The 21,835-nt window shown below is 43.1% G+C and overlaps 1 protein-coding gene across 1 annotated transcript in view; it reads left to right on the plus strand.

Annotated features, from left to right (window-relative positions):
* The window catches only part of HYDIN (HYDIN axonemal central pair apparatus protein), a 435,992-nt gene that overhangs the window by 327,857 nt on the left and 86,300 nt on the right, over positions 1 to 21,835 (plus strand). The window contains exons 39-44 of the mRNA XM_060288997.1: positions 170 to 349; positions 821 to 994; positions 3,891 to 4,061; positions 7,438 to 7,655; positions 18,389 to 18,526; positions 20,220 to 20,403. Of these exons, the coding sequence (XP_060144980.1) occupies positions 170 to 349; positions 821 to 994; positions 3,891 to 4,061; positions 7,438 to 7,655; positions 18,389 to 18,526; positions 20,220 to 20,403 (1,065 nt within the window). The remainder of the gene's footprint in view (positions 1 to 169; positions 350 to 820; positions 995 to 3,890; positions 4,062 to 7,437; positions 7,656 to 18,388; positions 18,527 to 20,219; positions 20,404 to 21,835) is intronic.

Raw genomic sequence — 21,835 nt, forward strand, 5'->3', positions numbered from 1 at the left:
AATTTAACAGCAGACTGACTGCAGTTCTTGTTTATTGGGGTCAGATAGTCCAGGGTGATGGTAACCAGTTCAGTGATTCTCCTCTTTGTCTCTCTTCCCTCTTCTGCCCTATCTCCCTTGTCCTCCTCCCAACTCTTCCTGTGTGTTTCCATCCTTTGCTCCCTGGCAGAAGAGGACGATAGTCCCTTGTCAGAACAGGAAACCTCTGACAGCACGAAGAGGACCTCGCTTAGCCGAGGGATCTCTGTCACATCCTACCTGGAAGAGCAGCATATCCCAATGGTCAAGTCCGAGACCTACCCAGATGAAGAGGAGGATGAAGAAAGCCTGGAAAAAATCATGATTCAAAGTAACCAAGCATTTTAATGTTGGGGTACCTGTTCTCTCTAAGCAAAAGTGGGAAGGCTGTTCAGTGCCTTTCACCTTTCTCCATAAAATGCATCTTTCTAGCACTATTATATATTAATTCTACAATATGAATATGCCATCATTTATTTAGTCATTTCCCTTACTGTTGCATATTCAGCTAGTTTCCAATATTATTTTTCAGGAGAAGAGATTCCCCAAAGTGGGATTAAGAGTCAAAGAGTATCTGTATTTTCAATTGTAGTAGCTATGGACAGATTATTAGACAAAACGGGCACTTTCGTGCACTACAGGGGGAGTGAGGCAACATCTGCAGCAGATGACGTTTGTTATTTTAAAATAGGATGTTTACTAAGAAAAAGTCGTCCCCACTTCCTTCAGAACCCAGGTGAGTTCTGGGTGTGTCCGCATGTATGTGCATGCACACACACACCCATGCATATTTAATTTGCAGCTGACAAGCTTCACAACATTGACAGCCACTCTTCAGAGGAGGTTGGGGAAGTAGAGAACAACCCAGTGAGCAAGGCCATTGCTCGCCACCTGGGCATTGACATTTCTGCAGAAGGCCGCATGGCCAAGAACCGGAAAGGCATCGCTATCGTCATCCATGGGACGCCCTTGTCAGGTATGCACAGCCCTGAGGGGTTTATAGTGAAGTTTGCACATGTAATTTTTTTTTTTTAACCTCTGGGTGATGCCTTTTCTTTAATTTATTTATTTTATTTATTTATTTATTTATTTTTGGCTGCGTTGGGTCTTCGTTGCTGCATGCGGGCTATCTCTAGTTGCGGCGAGTGGGGGCTGCTCTCTGTTGTGGTGCACGGGCTTCTCATTGCGGTGGCTTCTCTTGTTGCAGAGCACAGGCTCTAGGTGCATGGGCTTCAGTAATTGTGACATGTGGGCTCAGTAGTTGTGGCTTGCATGCTCTAGAGCGCAGGCTCAGTAGTTGTGGCGCGTGGGCTTAGTTGCTCTGCGGCATGTGGGATCTTCCCGGACCAGGGCTTGAACCCATGTCCCCTGCGGTGGTAGGCGTATTCTTAAGCACTGTGCCACCAGGGAAGTCCTGCATGTGTAATTTTTGAGGCAGTAAAAGACCCTTCTGTTTGAAATTTATATACCAAAGGATTATCCCCAAATTGTTAAATTGCCAACTTCAGAGATATGGAGTTAGAGAAAGAGCAGGGACACCTCATTCTTAATTAATACATCTCTGAATTGTTGGAGCTTGCATTCTTTCAATAATTTAATAACATTAAAATATTAAAGAAAAATCCAAGACATTAAGTTATTTAAAAAGAGAAGGGGGGGCTTCCCTGGTGGCACAGTGGTTGAGAATCTGCCTGCCAATGCAGGGGACATGGGTTCGAGCCCTGGTCTGGGAAGATCCCACATGCCGTGGAGCAACTGGGCCCGTGAGCCACAATTACTGAGCCTGCGCATACAGTTACTGAGCTTGCGCGTCTGGAGCCTGTGCTCCGCAACAAGAGAGGCCGCGATAGTGAGAGGCCTGCACACCGCGATGAAGAGTGGCCCCCGCTTGCCACAACTAGAGAAAGCCCTGGCACAGAAATGAAGACCCAACACAGCCATAAATAAATAAATTTAAAAATTCATGACATATGTCAATATTTTTAAAAAAGAGAGAGAGAAGGGAAGAATATGTGCAAACTCTTTGGCTTGGCAGTATTACTTCTAAAAATTTATCTTAGGAAAATAATCACGTCGACAAAGATTAACTGCATGAGTGTTCACTGCAGCATTGGTGACCATACTAAGAATCTGGGAGCACTTGAAGCATTCAATATGCGGGACTAGTTAATTAAGCCATAGTATATTCACGCAGTGAATTATATCGCCATTATAAACAGTGTCTTGTACACCCATTTTCATAGCAGCATTATTCACAATAACGAAAACTTAGAAACAGCCCAAGTATCCATTGATGGATGAGTAGATAAACTAAATGTGGTATAATGGGATATTTTTCACCTACAAAAGGAAGGAAATCCTCACACATGCTACAACATAGATGAACCTTGAAGACATTATGCTAAGTGAAATAAGCTAGACATAAAAGAACAACTACTATATGATTCCATTTACATAAGGTACCTAGAGTAGTCATATTCATAGAGACATGAAGTGGAATGGTGGTTTCCAGGGGCTGAGAAAAGGGAGGAATGAGAGGTTATTGTTTACTGGGTAAAGAGTTTCCACTTGGGAAGATGAAAACGTGCTGGAGATGGATGGTGGTGATGGTTGCACAACAATGTGAATATCCTTAGCAGCTGAGCTGTACACTTAAAAACAGTTAAAATGGTAAATTTTGCATGTATACTATCACAATAAAAAAAGTACCATAGAAGTGTATTGAATGAATAGAAAAATGCTCATGATATATATCGTTTTAAGTGAGAAAAAAAATGCCATGCTTACAATTTGTTATCTGTATTAATATCCTATTGCTACTGTAACAAATAACTACAAATTTAGTGACTTAAAAAAATGCAAATTTACTTTCTTAGAATTCTGGAGGTCAGAAGTCTAAAATGGGTCAACAGGGCTTCATCCTTTCTCAAGGCTATAGCGAAGAATCCATTTCCTTGCCTTTTCTTGCTTCTAGAAACATTATCTGCATTCCCTGGGTCATGGCCCCTTCCTCCATCTTCAGAACCAGCATCATAACATCTTGTAGTCTGTCTGTCTATCTGTCTCGTCTCTCTCTCTCTCTCACTCTCTGTCTGTCTCTCTCTTTGCTTTCATCATCGCATCACCTGTTCTTACTCTGAGCATCCTGCTTCTCTTATAAGGACCCTTGTTATTACATTGGGCCCACCCAGATACTCCAGGGCAATCTCCAACATCAAGATTCTTAATCATACCTGCGAAGTCCCTTTAACATATAAGGTAACATATTCACAGGTTCCAGGGATTAGAATGTGGACATCTGAGTGGGGGAGGCATTATTCAACCTACCACATAACCCATTCTTTTTTAATAAGAAATACGAATAAAATAGTTACATATGCATACTGGGCAGCCATATGCTAACTGTAGTCTCTCTGGAAGATCAAATTTCTTTTATCCCTGCTGTTATTTCTGAATTTTCTGCTTTCTTTTTAATAAGCAGGTATTTTGAATGAGAAAAAAAATCAACACAAGTTGTTCTTTAAACCAAAAAAGTCTCTTCCCATTAGAATCAGAGACAGTAAGAGCTACAAAATTTTTAAAGCTCATCTGATAGAATCACTTTTTAAGCCGAGGAGAAAATCCAGAGGGGACGTGGGTTGCCATAGCACAGAGCTCATCAGGGGTAGAATTAGGACCAGAATCCACGGTCCTAACTCCTGGCTCAGGTCTTGCCTCTCTTTTCTGCTGCCACCTCTGGCCACACGAGAGACTTAGAGGCAGAGACCTTGGAGAGATGACTTTCCAGTAGCCTCTGTTATAGAAGCTTCTTCTGTCTAGGACACTGAGGAAATGAGAGCTGTGAAATTCAACCTCCTGACCTTTTTTAATAGGAAAGTCAGCCACTGCAGTCAGCATGGCCAGGTACTACAGTGCAGCCTGCCTGAACTTCGACTCCGTTGTGCTGCAAGCCATCTCCGATGGCAGCAACGTCGCAGGGATCCGGGCCCGTGAGCTCTGCATCAGGGCCGCCCTAGAGCAGTCCATGAAGGAAGAGGAGTATGGTGAGAGCCATTTCCCCTGACTCTTTGTGGCCAAGTGGCCCTTACCCCACTGGTAATGCACCTTCTCAGTTTCCCCCACCGAGCTTTTCTCCACAGCCCCATTGAAGGCTGACTTATAACATGCTGCCAGTTAGCATCCCAGAGAATTCTCTCCACCAGACACTTGTGGCTCTCCTGACTGCCCAATGCACTTGGCACTGCAGGGAGCAGGGCGATGGAAGAGATGTGGCCCACACCTTTGGGAGTGACCCCTGGAGGGGAGCAGACATGTGCTCATTCAGGGCAGAGGAAAATAATGTAACAGAACTACCAGCTTCTGTGAAAGACCAACTTTGGGATAGTTGGGTTCCAACAAGCATGATTTGGGGAAGTTTTCATGGAAGTGGGCTTTGAAGGAGGAGGAGAATGTTGACAGGCAAAGATGAAGATAAGGATATTCCAGGCCAAGAAAGCAGGGAAGCTGACAGTAAATTAAAGGTGGGAAGGCAGGTTAAGGCCAATCATAGTTGAATTTAATGCCAAGATTAGGAATTTCAATTTTATTTTGAAGGAAAAGAGGAGTTGGGCAGTTTTCACCCTATGGGAGAAATGGTCCGAAAGTTGCAGTAGGAAAGGAGCTCTAGTGATGTCTTGTAATGGAAGAGAGGTGAAGCTGAATATGAGTGGGGCTGGGCTGGCTGACCTGATAGCCGCATGCATGGCAGGGAATTGAAGGAGGGGGAGGCATTCAAGATGATGTTCACACCAAGATTTCTGGTCACAGAAACCAGGAAGAGAGCAATGTCATTTACCAAGACAGGGAACATGGGAGGAGGAGAAAGTTTACTGGAAAGGAAAATTAATTGAGTTTTTAAACCCCATAGTAGTGAGGCCTTACCTACCAGAGGTTAAGAATCCTGGCTCTCCCGGATTCTCTAAAGACATACAGGGCAGGAGGGTGGCTGCTCAGTGGGAAAATCTATCAAATATAATGAGAATACCTGCTCAGAGTAGAATCTTTTTTATATAAATACTTAGAACAGCATGCCGTCATTCCTGATAGTGTCCCATGCCTGCTAGATGATAAAACTGGCTGGGGCTTTCAGGGGTGTCCCCTCCCCTTGATACCTCTGCATGGGATGCTTAGAGAAATGGAAGATTCTTTGCTGGGAAGATAAGAGAAACAGCTCTTTAGTGGTCTAGGGGAGAAAGAATAATTTTCTCTCTACTCTTCTGAGTTCTTGACTGAGCCCCCCTGCAATAAAAGACAGATTAACAAGAGAAAAACAAACAAGTTTATTAACATGTATACTTCATGTACCGTGGGAGATACTCAGGGGAAAATGGATGGCTTTAGAATTCAGAAGTAGATGCCACCTTAATAGGGAAAGGGAAGGGGGATGTAGTCCTCTTAGGGGAGGGAAGATGGTTTTTAGGAAAGATGAGGGACCCTTACAAGAATGGATGGGAGGTGTGGCTGTTTGTGATAAAGTCTTTCTGGGTGTGGTATGGACTTGAGTCTCCTCTCCTGTGATAAGAGTCCATCTCCCTAGTTGGTGAAACTCTCTGGAAGGGGACTTGTGACAGTGGAGCTTCTTTTGGAGGTTCTGTCTTTGAGCAAATAAGGGGAGGTCAAGGAAAGCCACTCCCTGCATTTACTGTGTTTCAGGTGCCTACAGCTCAAAATAACCAATATGCCAACGCAGCATATTTTAAGGTGGCATATCCTGAACTCCTGTAGTCATATTTTGGGGTGGCATATTCTGATACCACTTAGTGGGAACCCCAGGCTGCATCACAATTCCAGTTCTCTTAGATTTTTTGTTTCCTTTTCTGTCAAATAAACTGCATTTCACAGAAGTCTTTGGAGCTGTGTTGACATCTCGTGACAAATCATGAATTTGAGCTCCCTGAGAAAGTAATGTCAAGCTAAAGGCTTAATAACTGGGGGAGACTTCCTCAACAAGGTGAGGGGCGCAGCCGCTGGAGTAGAGGAAATCAGCCCAGAAAGTTCCAGAAAGAGAGGAGAGGGATGGATAGGGCAGGATGGGAGCTTGGGGAACACTTCACATTTTAGGAGGAGGTGGGGGCAGGGGGAGAAGCCAGGGGAGGCGGAGAAGGCAGAGTGAGGGTCAGAAGGGTGGGCAGTCAGGAGAGCTACAGGCGGGACGGGGCCAGAAGGACTTTCGCATCTCTGCGGAGCCCTGGTTGGAGTCTGGGAGACCCTTCCCGCTTTATCTTCCTCATAGCCCTTACCCCTAGTTAACAGACTATTTATTTTATTTACTTATTTTATTGTCTGCCTCCTCCACGCCACCCCCGCCCCAGCCAAGAATGTGAGCTTCAGAGGGCAGAGATTTGTGTTAGTTTTCATCACTAATGTATTCCCGGCATCTAGACTAGTGCTTGGCACATAGTAGACACAGAGTAAAGATTTGTAAAAATGTGTGAAATCAGTAAGTGAATATAATCAGAGGTGGCTGAAGGTTCAGATAGAATGAGCCCTGAGAAGAGGGCCGCTGTAGTTCACAGTTCGGAGGTCACTGGTGACTTTGGAGAAAACCCTCTCAGTGATGGGGTTAAACCCAGACCTGCATTTGCTGTTTGCTGTGGAGTCAGCAGGCTGTACTGAAGTGGAAGTGACCAGTCTAAACCTGTCTGTCCCACGCAGGACCCACCGGCCCCTTGAAATGTGCCTAGTCCAAACTGAGATGTGCTCTCAGTATACAATACATGCTGGGTTTTGAAGATGTAGTAAGAAAAAAGACTGTAAAACAACACAGTAATCATTGTGGTAGGTTTCCAGGGCAGTCAGGACTGTAGTGTACCAGCAGTTTCAGAGATGATTACCCTCTGGGTTGGAAGAGAAAGTGGGGGAGAGTATCGTGGGATCCCCTGGGAAGATGAGCAGTGAAGAGCCCGGGGCACCAGGCCAGGCTCTGCACACAACAGTCATCATCATCTGTCCTCAGTGGGTGGAGCCTCTTCTCTCAGCCCTGCTAAGCCAGCTGCAGGTGGAGATGGCTTTGTAGTCTTCAAAAGAATCACACTACGTTTCAACTTGCCATCCTTGCTATTATTTCCTTATTATCCTAAGGTGGTTGGGTCTTTGTTTCTGTGTTAGGGCTTTCTCTAGTTGCGGCAAGCGGGGGCCACTCTTCATCGCAGTGTGCAGGCCTCTCACTATCGCGGCCTCTCTTGTTGCGGAGCACAGGCTCCAGATGTGCAGGCTCAGTAGTTGTGGCTCACGGGCCTAGTTCCTCCGTGGCATGTGGGATCCTCCCAGACCAGGGCTCAAACCCGTGTCCCCTGCATTAGCAGGCAGACTCTCAACCACTGCGCCACCAGGGAAGTCCCCTAAGGTGACTTTTAATATAAACCCTCTCTCTCTGTGTAGCCCAGGAGGCTGCTGCTTTGAGCCAAAATGCCATGGGACAGATGCGACTGAGCAGTGAGACCCTGGGGAAGTTAACTTCAGAATCCACTCTGGTAACTCCCGAAATTAAACCTGCCAAGCCTGTGCGTGGGAGTGTGCTCCTCACCAAAGGCAAAGCAGACAGCCACAGCTCTGTGTCTCAGAAGCAGCATCACCAGCCCTCGTCCGAAACACCACAGGTACAAATCAGGGCTCCCGGAGGAAGGTTGGGATTTTTCCTTCCCTCTCCCCCTCTTCTCTTTTTTCTCCTCTTCCTCGGCATCTTGCATCCAGGTTAGCACAACTTCATTCCTACAGGTGCCCTTGCCAGGAAGGCCTGAGTACTGTCCCTGTACCACTCCTGAACGGAGTGTTCATCTAGCAGGTGTGAACCAAGTACCTTTAACGTTATAGGCATTGGGTTGGGTGCTGGCAAAGTGAAGATAAATAAAGCAAAATTCTTCCACTCAAGCTGAACTAAGAGTCTGATAAGGGTGATAACCACACATTCAAATATATGCAATAAAAAGAGATTGGTGGCAAAAGAGGTGTGTAAAAAGAATTAGGTTGAACCATATGAAACTGCCAGTATTCAACCACTCGGGAACTCTATTGCAGCAATTTCATATGGCTCAAACTACTACTAAAGGCATGTGAAGGATGGAACCATGAATATAAGTTGTGGGAGAGCAGCAGGGGAGTCTTGGAAAGTCATAAAGAAGCCAGAGAGTTTGAGTCACATGCCGAGGGACTTCAAAAACAATCTCAGCAGGTGAGATGAATAGCAGGTGCTGAAGTCAGAGACAGTGGGTGGCACAGTGAGAGACAGGTGGGTAATGAGTTGTGAGTGGGAAAGCCGAGTCAAATGAGTATAGGCTTCTAAGATATTTGAAGAAAAGGGAAAAAAGATCAGGTAGTCATTAGAGGAGCAAACCCAGAGTCAGTGAGTTCTTTCTCTGAAAGGAGGTGGAGGCACAACGAGGTCTATTAAGATAGCTCCTGGAGAAGTATAAGGTGATGATCTACCCAAGAAGGAATGAGATTCCAGGAAGAAACAGGGAGGGCAGGATTAAGCATAGTTGAGGAAGTTGGGAGCCATCTTACTCTAGAGTCAATAAAGGTGAAAGTAGATACAGCTACTTGTAGGGGTACCAAAATGGAGGTTGGAGAAGGTCTTGCTGAATGGCCCTAAGATGTGTGCAGGATGCATGGTCTTTGTGGGCAGTGTTGAGGAAGTTGGGTTGCATAGCATGCTTGAGAAGAATGATAAAGAAAGCACTGATGTGTCCACTGTAAAGACAGAACCAGAAATTGGTGGTGGACAAAAGAAAAGATAGTTGAGAGTGCTGATGGCCCAGGCAAGATGTGAAGCCATAACTTCACGCTTGTAAGATTTCCCTAAGCAGCCCCTGGCAGCCCTTATTCAGAGGCAGAGAGAGAAGATGTCATCATTGCAGGTGTGGGGGTGTGCTCGGAACAAGCGTCAAGGGAGTTGAGAGTCGCATCAGTATAGGAAATCTGGCCTAGGTAGAGAAGGAATTAAAAGAAGGACAATAGAATGGGAGAAATAGGAAGAGTAAAAGGGTCTGTGGGTCTTGCTTCAGTCTGAGAGTGCTGTATAGGGGGAATGGGAGAGGTAGACATTTCAGAGAAGGTTGCTGAGGTGAATGGAGCAGAGGAGAGGAGAATCACACGTGTTGGTGGGGCAGGTCAATGGCGGGTTGGTGGGGCAAGTAGAGCACTGGATGGGGCATGTGGACAGAGTGGAGGTGAAGGTCTTCATGTAAGAGGAGGTATGCTGGTTGGATGGGGCATCCATGGGGTGGGATTTATGCCAGATGATGTCACATGATCTTCACTTCAGTTGCATGTTCTTCTAGCACCTTGAAAACTGAAACCGTTGACTCAGTTTCTTTTGGAGCATCATCCTTTTAATCCTCTTCTCCAAGATCTAATAGAATATTCTTTACTTAGATGTTTATGGATGAACTGAACCCATATATTTCTATTAAATACGGTATCATGGGAAATGATTTTCTTTGGTTTGTTTCTGCCAATCTGGATAGTAAAGTGAAGCTTTTTAGAACATATCAAAGGCAGCAGAAAATCCCAATTCTGACTCCTATCTAAATAGCAACTTAAAACCTGTTCAATATCACAGTAGAAATCAGAGTTCAAAGACCTTCCCCCACCCGCACTGCTCATGTGTCTGCCAGCATTGCTCCAGTGTTACAGGATCAAGTGGTTTGGACAGCTGTTGCCTTGTCAGAGTGCCTTTCCTAGAGATGGCTGTTTGGTTTTCTTGAAGCTCTCTTAAAGCATGAACTCTTCAATGATGGAAATTTTAGTCATGGTGCAAATGGGAAGAAATGTGTACTATGTCACATGATGAAGAAATGACCTGTAATATAAGGTCATTCACCAGTTTGAAATCCTAATCTTTTGAATATTTAATCCAACACCCTGACTCTTCAATTCCACAGCCTCCTCATCTACTCACTACCGTGGTCATATTCTAGACCTTATTCACTGTGGCCTGTAGACTTGTGATCTCTACATCACACATCCTACTTTTTGACAACCATCTTCTAACTTTCCAGATGACCTATTCTGGTAAATAATGGGTCCCAATGAAACCTCCAGTTCACATCTTCACTGCCTACCGACCCCTTCATTTCCTTTCTTACTCAGTTTGGATTCACGGTCCATCACTATAGATGCTCCCTTTCCCCTTCCCCTTCATCGTACTCTCAATTCTCCACCTCCTCCATGTAGGGCAGTTGAACGTAGCTAGAAAAAACTGTCATCTTTCCTGAATGGTCTTAATTTAAATTTAAGACCACAGGGATTGGAACCAAGATGGTGGAGTAGAAGGACATGCTCTCACTCCCTCTTGCGAGAACACCAGAATCACAACTAGCTGCTGGACAGTCATCGACAGGAGGACACTGGAACTCACCAAAATGATACCCCACATCCAAAGACAAAGAAGCCACAATGAGACAGTAGGAGGGGCACAATCACAGTAAAATCAAATCACATAACTGCTGGGTGGGTGACTCACAGATTGGAGAACACTTATACCACAGAAGTCCACACACTGGAGTGAAGGTTCTGAGCCCCACATCAGGCTTCCCAACCTGGGGGTCCGGCAACGGGAGGAAGAATTCCTAGAGAATCAGAATTTGAAGGCCACTGGGATTTGATTGCAGGACTTCGACAGAACTGGGGGAAACAGAGACTCCACTCTTGGTGGGCACCCACAAAGTAGTGTGCGCATCAGGACCCAGGGGAAGGAGCAGTGACCCCAGGGGAGACTGAACCAGACCTACCTGCTGGTGTTGGAGGGTCTCCTGCAGAGGCAGGGGCTAGATGTGGTTCACAATGAGGACAAGGACACTGGCAGCAGAAGTTCTGGGAAGTACTGCTTGGCGCGAGCCCTCCCAGAGTCCGCCATTAGCCCCACCAAAGAGCCTGGGTAGGCTCCAGTGTTGGCTCGCTTCAGGCCAAACAACCAACAGGGAGGGAACCCAGCCCCACCCATCAGTAGACAAGTGGATTAAAGTTTTACTGAGCTCCGCCCACCAGAGCAACAGTCAGCTCTACCCACCGCCAGTCCCTCCCATCAGGAAACGTGCATAAGCCTCTTCGATAGCCTCATCCACCAGAGGGCAGACAGCAGAAGCAAGAAAAACTACAATCCTGTAGCCTATGGAACAAAAACCACATTCACAGAATGATAGACAAGATGAAAAGGCAGAGGGCTATGTACCAGATGAAGGAACAAGATAAAACGCCAGAAAAACAACTAAATGAAGCGGAGATAGGCAACCTTCCAGAAAAAGAATTCAGAATAATGATAGTGAAGATGATCCAGGACCTCGGAAAAAGAATGGAGGCAAAGATCGAGAAGATGTAAGAAATGTTTAACAAAGACCTAGAAGAATTAAAGAACAAACAAAAAGAGATGAACAATACAATAACTGAAATGAAAAATACACTAGAAGGAATCAATAGCAGAATAACTGAGGCAGAAGAACGGATAAGTGACCTGGAAGACACAATGGTAGAATTCACTGCTGCAGAACAGAATAAAGAAAAAAGAATGAAAAGAAGTGAAGACAGCCTAAGAGTCCTCTGGGACAACATTAAGTGCAACAACATTCGCATTATAGGGGTCCCAGAAGGACAAGAGAGAGAGAAATGACCAGAGAAAATACGTGAAGAGATTATAGTCGAAAACTTCCCTAACATGGTAAAGGAAATAGCCACCAAGTCCAGGAAGCACAGAGTCCCACACAGGATAAACCCAAGGAGAAACACGCTGAGACACATAGTAATCAAACTGGCAAAAATTAAAGACAAAGAAAAATTATTGAAAGCAGCAAGGGAAAAATGAAAAAGTAACATACAAGGAAACTCCTGTAAGGTTAACAGCTGATTTCTCAGCAGAAACTCTATAAACCAGAAAGGAAAGCATGATATACTTAAAGTGATGAAAGGGAAGAACCTACGACCAAGATTCCTCTACCTGGCAAGGATCTCATTCAGAATCGATGGAGAAATGAAAAGCTTTACAGACAAGCAAAAGCTAAGAGAATTCAGCACCACCAAACCAGCTCTACAACAAATGCTAAAGGAACTTCTCTAAGTGGGAAACACAAGAGAAGAAAAGGACCTACAAAAACAAACCCAAAACAATTAAGAAAATGGTAATAGGAGCATACATATTGATAATCACCTTAAACATGAATGGATTAAATGCTCCAACCAAAAGACATGGGCTTGCTGAATGGATACAAAAACAAGACCCATATATATATGCTGTCTACAAGAGACCCACTTGAGACCTAGAGACACATACAGACTGAAAGTGAGGGGGTGGAAAAAGATATTCCATGCAAATGGAAATCAAAAGAAAGCTGGAGTAGCAATACTCATATCAGACAAAATAGACTTTAAAATAAAGAATGTTACAAGAGACAAGGAAGGACACTACATAATGATCAAGGGATCGATCCAAGAAGAAGATATAACAATTATAAATATATATGCACCCAACATAGGAGCATCTCAATACATAAGGCAACTGCTAACAGCTATAAAAGAGGAAATCGACAGTAACACAATAATAATGGGGGACTTTAACACCTCACTTACACTAATGGACAGATCATCCAAAATGAAAATAAATAAGGAAACAGAAGCTTTAAATGACACAATAGACCAGATAGATTTAATTGATATTTATAGGACATTCAATCCAAAAACAGCAGATTACACTTTCTTCTCAAGTGTGCATGGAACATTCTCCAAGATAGATCACATCTTGGGTCACAAATCAAGCCTCGGTAAATTTAAGAAAATTGAAATCATATCAAGCATCTTTTCTGACCACAGCGCTATGAGATTAGAAATGAATTACAAGGAAAAAAACGTAAAAAAAACAAACACATGGAAGCTAAACAATACACTACTAAATAACCAAGAGACCACTGAAGAAATCAAAGAGGAAATCAAAAAATACCTAGAGACAAGTGACAATGAAAACATGATGACCCAAAAGCTATTGGATGCAGCAAAAGCAGTTCTAAGAAGGAAGTTTATGGCTATACAAGCCTACATCAAGAAACAAGAAAAATCTCAAACAATCTAACCTTACACCTAAAGGAACTAGAGAAAGAAGAACAAACAAAACCCAAAGTAAGCAGAAGGAAAGAAATCATAAAGATCAGATCAGAAGTAAATGAAATAGAGACAAAGAAAACAATAACAAAGATCAATAAAACTAAAAGCTGGTTCTTTGAGAAGATAAACAAAATTGATAAACCATTATCCAGACTCATCAAGAAAAAGAGGGAGAGGACTCAAATCAATAAAATTAGAAATGAAAAAGGAGAAGTTACAACAGACACTGCAGAAATACAAAGCATCCTAAGAGACTACTACAAGCAACTCTATGCCAATAAAATGGACAACCTGGAAGAAATGGACAAATTCTTAGAAAGGTATAACCTTCCGAGACTGAACCATGAAGAAAAAGAAAATATGAACAGACCAATCACAAGTAATGAAATTGAAACTGGATTAAAAATCTTCCAACAGACAAAAGTCCAGGACCAGATGGCTTCACAGGTGAATTCTATCAAACATTTACAGAAGAGCTAACACCCATCCTTCTCAAACTCTTCCCAAAAATTGGAGAGGAAGGAACACTCCCAAACTCATTCTATGAGGCCACCATCACCCTGATACCAAAACCACACAAAGATACTACAAAAAAAGAAAATTACAGACCAATATCACTGATGAATATAGATGCAAAAATCCTCAGCAAAATACTAGCAAACAGAATTCAACAACACATTAAAAGGATCATACACCACGATCAAGTGGGATTTATCCCAGGGATGCAAGGATTCTTCAATATACGCAAATCAATCAACGTGATACACTATATTAACAAATTGAAGAATAAAAACCATATGATCATCTCAATAGATGCAGAAAAAGCTTTTGACAAAATTCAACCCCCATTTATGATAAAAACTCTCCAGAAAGTGGGCATAGAGGGAACCTACTTCAACATAATAAAGGCCAAATCCGAGCAACCCACAGCAAACATCATTCTCAAACGTGAAAAACTGAGAGCATTTCCTCTAAGATGAGGAAAAAGACAAGGTTGTCCACTCTCGCCACTATTATTCAACATAGTTTTGGAAGTCCTAGCCACGGCAATCAGAGGAGAAAAAGAAATAAAAGGAATACAAATTGTAAAAGAAGAAGTAAAACTGTCACTGTCTGCAGATGACATGATACTATACATAGAGAATCCTAAAGATGCCACCAGAAAACTACTAGCGCTAATCAATGAATTTGGTAAAGTTGCAGGATACAAAATTAATGCAGAGAAATCTCTTGCATTCCTATACACTAATGATGAAAAGTCTGAAAGAGAAATTAAGGAAACACTCCCATTTACCATTGCAACAAAAAGAATAAAATACCTAGGAATAAATCTACCTAGGGAGACAAAAGACCTTTATGCAGAAAACTATACGACACTGATGAAAGAAATTAAAGATGATACCAACAGATGGAGAGATATACCATGTTCTTGGATTGGAAGAATCAATATTGTGAAAATGACTCTATTACCCAAAGCAATCTACAGATTCAATGCAATCCCTATGAAATTACCAATGACATTTTTTTGCGGAACTAGAACAAAAAATCTTAAAATTTGTATGGAGACACAAAAGACCCCGAATAGCCAAAGCTATCTTGAGGGAAAAAAACGGAGCTGGAGGAATCAGACTCCCTGACTTCAGACTATACTATAAAGCTACAGTAATCAAGACAATATGGTACTGGCACAAAAACAGAGACATAGATCAATGGAACAGCATAGAAAGCCCAGAGATAGACCCACGCAGCTATGGTCAACTAACCTATGACAAAGGAAGCAAGGATATACAATGTAGAAAAGACAGTCTCTTCCATAAGTGGTGCTGGGAAAACTGGACAGCTACATGTAAAAGAATGAAATTAGAACACTCCCTAACACCATACACAAAAATAAACTCAAAATGGATTAGAGACCTAAGTGTAAGACTGGACACTATAAAACTCTTAGAGGAAAACATAGGAAGAAAACTCTTTGACATAAATCACAGCAATATCTTTTTTGACCCACCTCCTAGAGTAATGGAAATAAAAACAAAAATAAACAAATGAGACCTAATGAAACTTCAAAGCTTTTGCACAGCAAAGGAAGCCATAAACAATACGAAAAGACAGCCCTCAGAATGGGAGAAAATATTTGGAAACGAATCAATGGACAAAGGATTAATCTCCAAAATATATAAACAGCTCATGCAGCTCAATATTAATAAAACAAACAACCCAATCCAAAAATGGGCAGAAGACCTAAATAGAGATTTCTCCAAAGAAGACATACAGATGGCCAAGAAGCACATGAAAAGCTGCTCAACATCACTAATTGTTAGAGAAATGCAAATCAAAACTACAATGAGGTATCACCTCACACCAGTTAGAATGGGCATCATCAGGAAATCTACAAACAACAAATGCTGGAGAGGGTGTGGAGAAAAGGGAACCCTCTTGCCCTGTTGGTTGAAATGTGAATTGATTCTGCCACTATGGAGAACAGCATGGAGGTTCCTTAAAAAAAATAGAGCTACCATATGATCCAGCAATCCCACTACTGGGCATATATACCCAGAGAAAACCATAATTCAAAAAGACACATGCACCCCAGTGTTCATTGCAGCACTATTTACAGTAGCCAGGTCATGGAAGCAACCTGAATGCCCATCGACAGAGGAATGGATAAAGAAGATGTGGTACATATATACAGTGGAATATTACTCAGCCATAAAAAGGAACGAAATTAGGTCATTTGTTGAGACGTGGATGGATCTAGAGACTGTCATACAGAGTGATGTAAGTCAGAAAGAGAAAAAAAAATATCGTATATTAACGCATATATGTGGAACCTAGAAAATGGTACAGATGAACCGGTTTGCAGGGCAGAAATAGAGACACAGATGTAGAGAACAAACGTATGGACATCCAGGGTGGAAAGCGGCAGGGGGGTTGGTGGTGGTGGTGTGATGAACTGGGCGATTGGGATTGACATGTATACACTGATGTGTGTAAAATCGGTGACTAATAAGAACCTGCTGTATAAAAAAATAAATTAAAAATTAAATAAATAAATAAATTTAAGACCACAAATCTCAAGTGGACTCTCAGATCTGCCCTAGTATATTTGCCCTCCATCTCTTCAAGATAGCTGTTTTATTGCCATTACCCCTCTCCAAACCTCTGAGACACTTTCCTCTTTCTCATTCTCAGCTACTGATCTCTCTTCTGGCTTCATGGAGGGCACAGCAACAACCAGAAGACAACCACCTTATCCTCCAACCACCAAACCTACCAGCCAGCCTTCATTCTCACCTGGTGCTATGCCTTCCCTGCCCCAGAGTAACTGCCCCTGCTCTCATCCAAAGCCTGCCCCTGCTCTCATCCAAATCCTACCCCTACACATGAGCACTGGACTCCACCCCTTCTCTCTCATTCAAGGGCTCAATCCCTGCAGTTGTGTCCTCTCTCTCATTTGTTTATCTCCCCTGTCTGTTGAATCCTTCCTGTCATCATCTATGCATGCTGCATTACCTCCCAACTTTAAAATACTTTCCCACAGCCCCAGATCCCCCTACAGGTATTACCTCATCTCTCAGCTCCTCTCCATAGCTATTCCTCCAAAGGGTTGCTGGATGATTGCGTCCTTGTCCTCACCACCATTGTCTCTTCCACCTATTCCAGTGAGCCTTTGTCCTCACCACTGCACTGGCTACTCTTCTCAAGGTCATTGACCTTCATCTTGTCCAATCCAGTGGCCAGTTTTCTGTCCTCACCTCACGTGACCTCTTTGGCAGCTGATAACCCCCTCCTCCGGGAAACGCTTTCTTTACTTGGATTTCAGAACACCATGCGCTTCTACTTTCCCATCTGCCTCATTAATGACTCTCTCCACTCCCCCAGTTTCTCCATCTCCTCCAGATTCCTAGGTTTTCAGAGTAGGCTAGGACTAAGTTATCTACTCTTTTCTTTATAGATGGTCTCATCCACTTCATTTCTTAAAGATATTTTCAGTATCCTTATGACTCTTAAATTTCTATCTCCAGCTCTAATTTCTCCCCACGCTGAGGTTCATATATCCAAACTCACATTAAATATCTCTACTGAATGGCTTCAAGATGTCTCAAAATTTATATGTCCAAAAATTGACACTTATTTACCCCAAAAAAAACAAAACACTTATTTACCCCAAAAAAACAAAACAAGAGAAGGCAAATGTTCTTCCTTCAGTCTTTCCTGTCTTAATAAATAACTTCACCACTTTCCAACTTGCTCAGGTCAAAACTCAAGGAGTCATGCTTGATACCTCTCTTTCTTTCATATCCCTTGCCAAATCCTATTGGCTCTACTTCCAGAATATACCCTGTATCAGCCATTTCCATCATGACTGTCCTTGTCCCTGCCGCCATCATCTGCTGCCTTGACCACAGAGATATCTAACTAACTAATCTTCCTGCTTCACTCTTGTTATCCTGTGCAGGTAGAGTGGTCTTTTAAAAAGCAAAACAGGATCATTTATCTGCCTCAAACTTGCCAACAACTTCCCATAATACTTGGAATAAAATCCAAATTCCTTACTGTCCTGCAAGCCCTGCATGTTCTGGCCTGACTGTATCTTCGACTTTAAGCCTGACCATCTTCCCCATTGCTCACTCAGCTGCAGTCGCCCTGGGCTCCTGTGTGCTTCCCACACACCCACAGCACACTCATGATGAGGGACCTTGCTGTTCCCTTTCACAAAGACCCATCTCTCAGGATCTGGTCTCTAAATAGCCGTTGTTAAACCCTGTCATGGTTCTTTATTCCCTTAACTGATTGTTTTCTTCCTTGCACTCATCACTATCTGATATTATATCAGTGATCTGTATATTCATGTGCTCCTTTTCTGTCTCCCGCCCCCCATTTGAACACAAGGACCACGTGGGCAGCAACACTGCCAGCCTCGTTTGTGGTTGCATCCCTGGTACTAGAGGGGTCCCTGGTGCATCAAAAGTGTTCAATGAATATTTGTTGAATGCACGAACAAATGTTTGCTGTTTGGTACACGTATAAAGCACCTTCCACAGTGTTCCTGCTTGAAGGTTACAGCAGTTCTTTTAAGTGAGATAGGAATCTTCCATTTTACAGTGCAATCCCCATTTTACAGATGAGGAAATGAGACCCAGAGAGATGAGATGATTTTCCCGAGGTAACATGGCTCGTAAGTGTACGAGTTGTTGGAACACCAAGCTGGGTTCTAACTCGTGATCCTTCTTTCTCTGAACAGATTTCCTCCAGCCCTCTCCCCTCAGGACCCGCACAGCGCCGGCTCAGCCTCAGCACCAGTATTGGAGGTGATACCGGGCTTGTGAGCTGCGTGCTCCCTGAGGAGCTCTTCACTCAGATCCTGGCCGAGCGTATTCAGGTACGTCCACACCCACCTGCACAGAGATGCAGGGCTCACACATCGTCCCCATGCTGTGAGCTGAGATTCTGAGCCATCACCCACCCACAGCAGCTCAGAACCCAGGGGTCTTGGAGAGGAAAGATGGGTTTCTTCACCCTCTTTTGTCCTTTTGACACAGCCCTTGTCAGTCTCTGACCCTGGCTCAGTCTGCTGCCTGAAGCCACTCACCTTAAAGGACCAGTGGGCAGAAGGTAGCGCCTTCAAAACATACACACACAAAGACAGACTCATGGTACAGCCCTACAGTGGTATGTTAAAAATTATAACGTGGAGCCATGAAGAGTTAGAATTTGGAGCTATGTTAATTGTGGTAAAGGTAAGTTTTCAATATGTTGTTAACTGAAAAAAGCAGATTATGAAGTAGTATGTAAAGCACAATTATATTTCTCTAAAAATATTTACAAATGTATATCATACACATAGTAAAAACACTTAAAGTACATGTTAACTGTGGTTATCTTTGAATAGCAAGATTATAGGTTTATAACCTTCATACATTTCTGAATTATTTTATAATGATATATTGCTGTTAAAATCAGAAGCACAATAACTGTTTCTTTTTGCTTTGATTTTTCATAAGTGGTGTACAGTTAAAAGAAAACTAGATCCGCAGGATTTGGGAGTGTTTGCTGCTTATGGCTTACAGAGAACTAAATTGTTCACCGTGTCCTAGAGTTCTGTGTTTGCTTTGGTTTTCGAAAATGGGCCACACTATTAATTGCGCATTTAAATATAACAAAATTAGACTTGAGTTTCCCGGAAGAGGAGGAATGTCATCACCAGAAGTGATTCGTGTTAAGGTTTGAACTCACTACTGCATTAAAGGTGCTGTTGCTCTCAGGTGATTTGAGCTAAGCGGTCTAGTAAGTGTGCAGGTGTTTCCTGCACCCAGATGAAGGCTGAGAATCGTTGGTAAAGCCCACAGTAAGCCAGGAGAGCCGTGCTACTCAAAGTACTGGCCTCTGATGAGATGCGGAGCTGGCCCTGCTTCCTTTATTGACAAAGCCTTCCTACAAGGCAAAGAAAACCAGCAGCTAAACTAAATAGTGTATTTACTGATTGTAGTAGTCGATTTTCTGACACAAGATTCTTGTCTCGTCAAAAACTGGTAGTATTCAGTTCCTAGCCAATGGTGGCTAGTCTGTGCACTACACTTTAAGTAACACTGCTGCACAGCCAAGACTGTTCTACAATAGCTAATGTTATCAAAACCATTACACTCCAAGGCAGGAATACCACTAAGGAAGATACAAATGGCCCATCTGCTACAGCTGCCCTTGCTGCATGGGGACACCTTTCCTTTGCATCTTCCTTCCCTGTACTTCATGGATCTTCCCAGACCCTCGCTTTAACATTTAGTTTGTCTTCTTTATCTCTATAGAGACAGAATAAATCCTTTACTCTACAAATATGTATGGTAAAGATCTTTCATGACTGCTAAAATGTTTTTATTTTTCTCTCTTATTTAATTACAGCCCCTGGAATCTAGCAGGTGGAAGGGCAGTTGAATGGGATTTTCATCCAGACCTAGTAGGTCTGCAGAACCAATTGCAGCACCAGTAAAAGCACCAACAAAAGAACAAGCAACTTTCCTCCTTAGAGAACAGATGATCTTGTGGCCACAGTAACTGTCTCTGCTCTCTGGTTTCAGCTGAGTGACTGCTACCGAGGAGTGGTGTTTGACAGCCTGGAGACGCTCTTCGCTCAGAATGCGGCTTCGGCTCTCCTCTGCCTGCTGAAGGCCATTGGCACCCGGGAGCATATCTATGTCATCAACGTGGCCCAAGATTATGCAGCCATGAAGGCAGAGGAGAAGGCCAAAAAGGAGCAAGAAGGCAAGCCCATACCCTCCTAGGCTGTCCGTCCCAAGCCCTACAGGTCTTTCCTTTAAACAGAGCTCTAGGCTTTTTACAGTCCTTCCATGCCATGGTTTACATGAAACTATTACATTTGCCATCTCATTGGCACCCCGCCTCTGCCCTGGAAGGTGGCTGGGAGTTCTTATTTCTACTTTTCATGTGAACGAACTGAGACACAAGTGACCTTTTGAGAGATTATAGAAGGAAGGATGAACCCAGATCTTCTGACTGCAGGCACCTTCCTCTTTCCCCCATCACACTGCATCCCTTCATCTTCTCTGTAATTACAGCCTAGCTGAGGGGACCCGATCACAGGTCCCATCCTGACTCAGTTGACGCATTAGCTTGTCGGTTTTAAGTCAACTGTGCATTTCCTGTAAGACCAGAGGTGCTGATCACTTTATGAAACAATTTCTACATCTTAGCCTACCGTGTACCAGGCACTGCAGCAGACAGGGTGTACACTGTAAATGTCTTTAAATGACACTTTGGGTCATTTAATGCTCACAACAACCCTATGAAGATTGCTGCCCCAGTTCTACAGATGAGGAAAATGAGGCTCAGAGGTATCCAAAGTCTTGTGTAAGGTCACATCGCAAATCAGTAAGATCTGTGTAACTCTGAACCCTTTTCTTTTTTGTCATTACATCAGTGGCCTGGAAAAAGTTTTCAACGATTGAAAAGTACATACACACACACAAAGAAAGTAATGTTAGCTTAAGTTCCTGGTTGAGTCGGAAGCAGACCCAGCTGGCCGCATCACTGCCCTTCCTAACTCAGCCTTACTTCTCTCTTCTAGAACAATCTACACCAATCATAATGCTTTTCCATTTAAGGAGACATTTGCAAACACTGAGCTCTCTTAGTTCTTAAACAGAACTCAAAGATTGCTTCCTTTTATTCTCATGCAGAGAAAAATTAGAAGGAACGACCAGGCATCTCTCGGCAGTATTTCAACATCTAGATTCCTAGTTTTCCAGAAAGCTCATTTCCCCTCAGTGATCAACTTTTAGAAAAAAGTATCTCTTTTCATTTTCTCAATCATCTGTAGATTGAAGTTTTAGTTTTTCACAGTTTCCATATGGGCTCCTAGTCCCTGAATCATTTTTAAAAATCCAGAGGGAGCGTACAGTAGCAATATTATTATATTAAAATCTAATTTTTATTGAACATTTATGAATGTGCCAGGCGCTGGGCTAGGTACCTTACACGATTGCTTATTTGATCTCCACAACAGCCCTATGAAGGAGGAATTATCATTCTGACTTGTTACTATCCCTCGGTAAGTGTCAGAGAAAGAACTCAGGATGTAGATCTCCGAGCCCAAAGCTCAACCTTACAGAAATGTCAGGTGAGAATGTGGTGCTGGTGAAGGTGCAGAAGAAGCTGAGTGCCTTCGTGCCGAGGG

This window comes from Globicephala melas, chromosome 19 (genome assembly GCF_963455315.2).
Source record: "Globicephala melas chromosome 19, mGloMel1.2, whole genome shotgun sequence".
NCBI lineage: Eukaryota > Metazoa > Chordata > Mammalia > Artiodactyla > Delphinidae > Globicephala > Globicephala melas.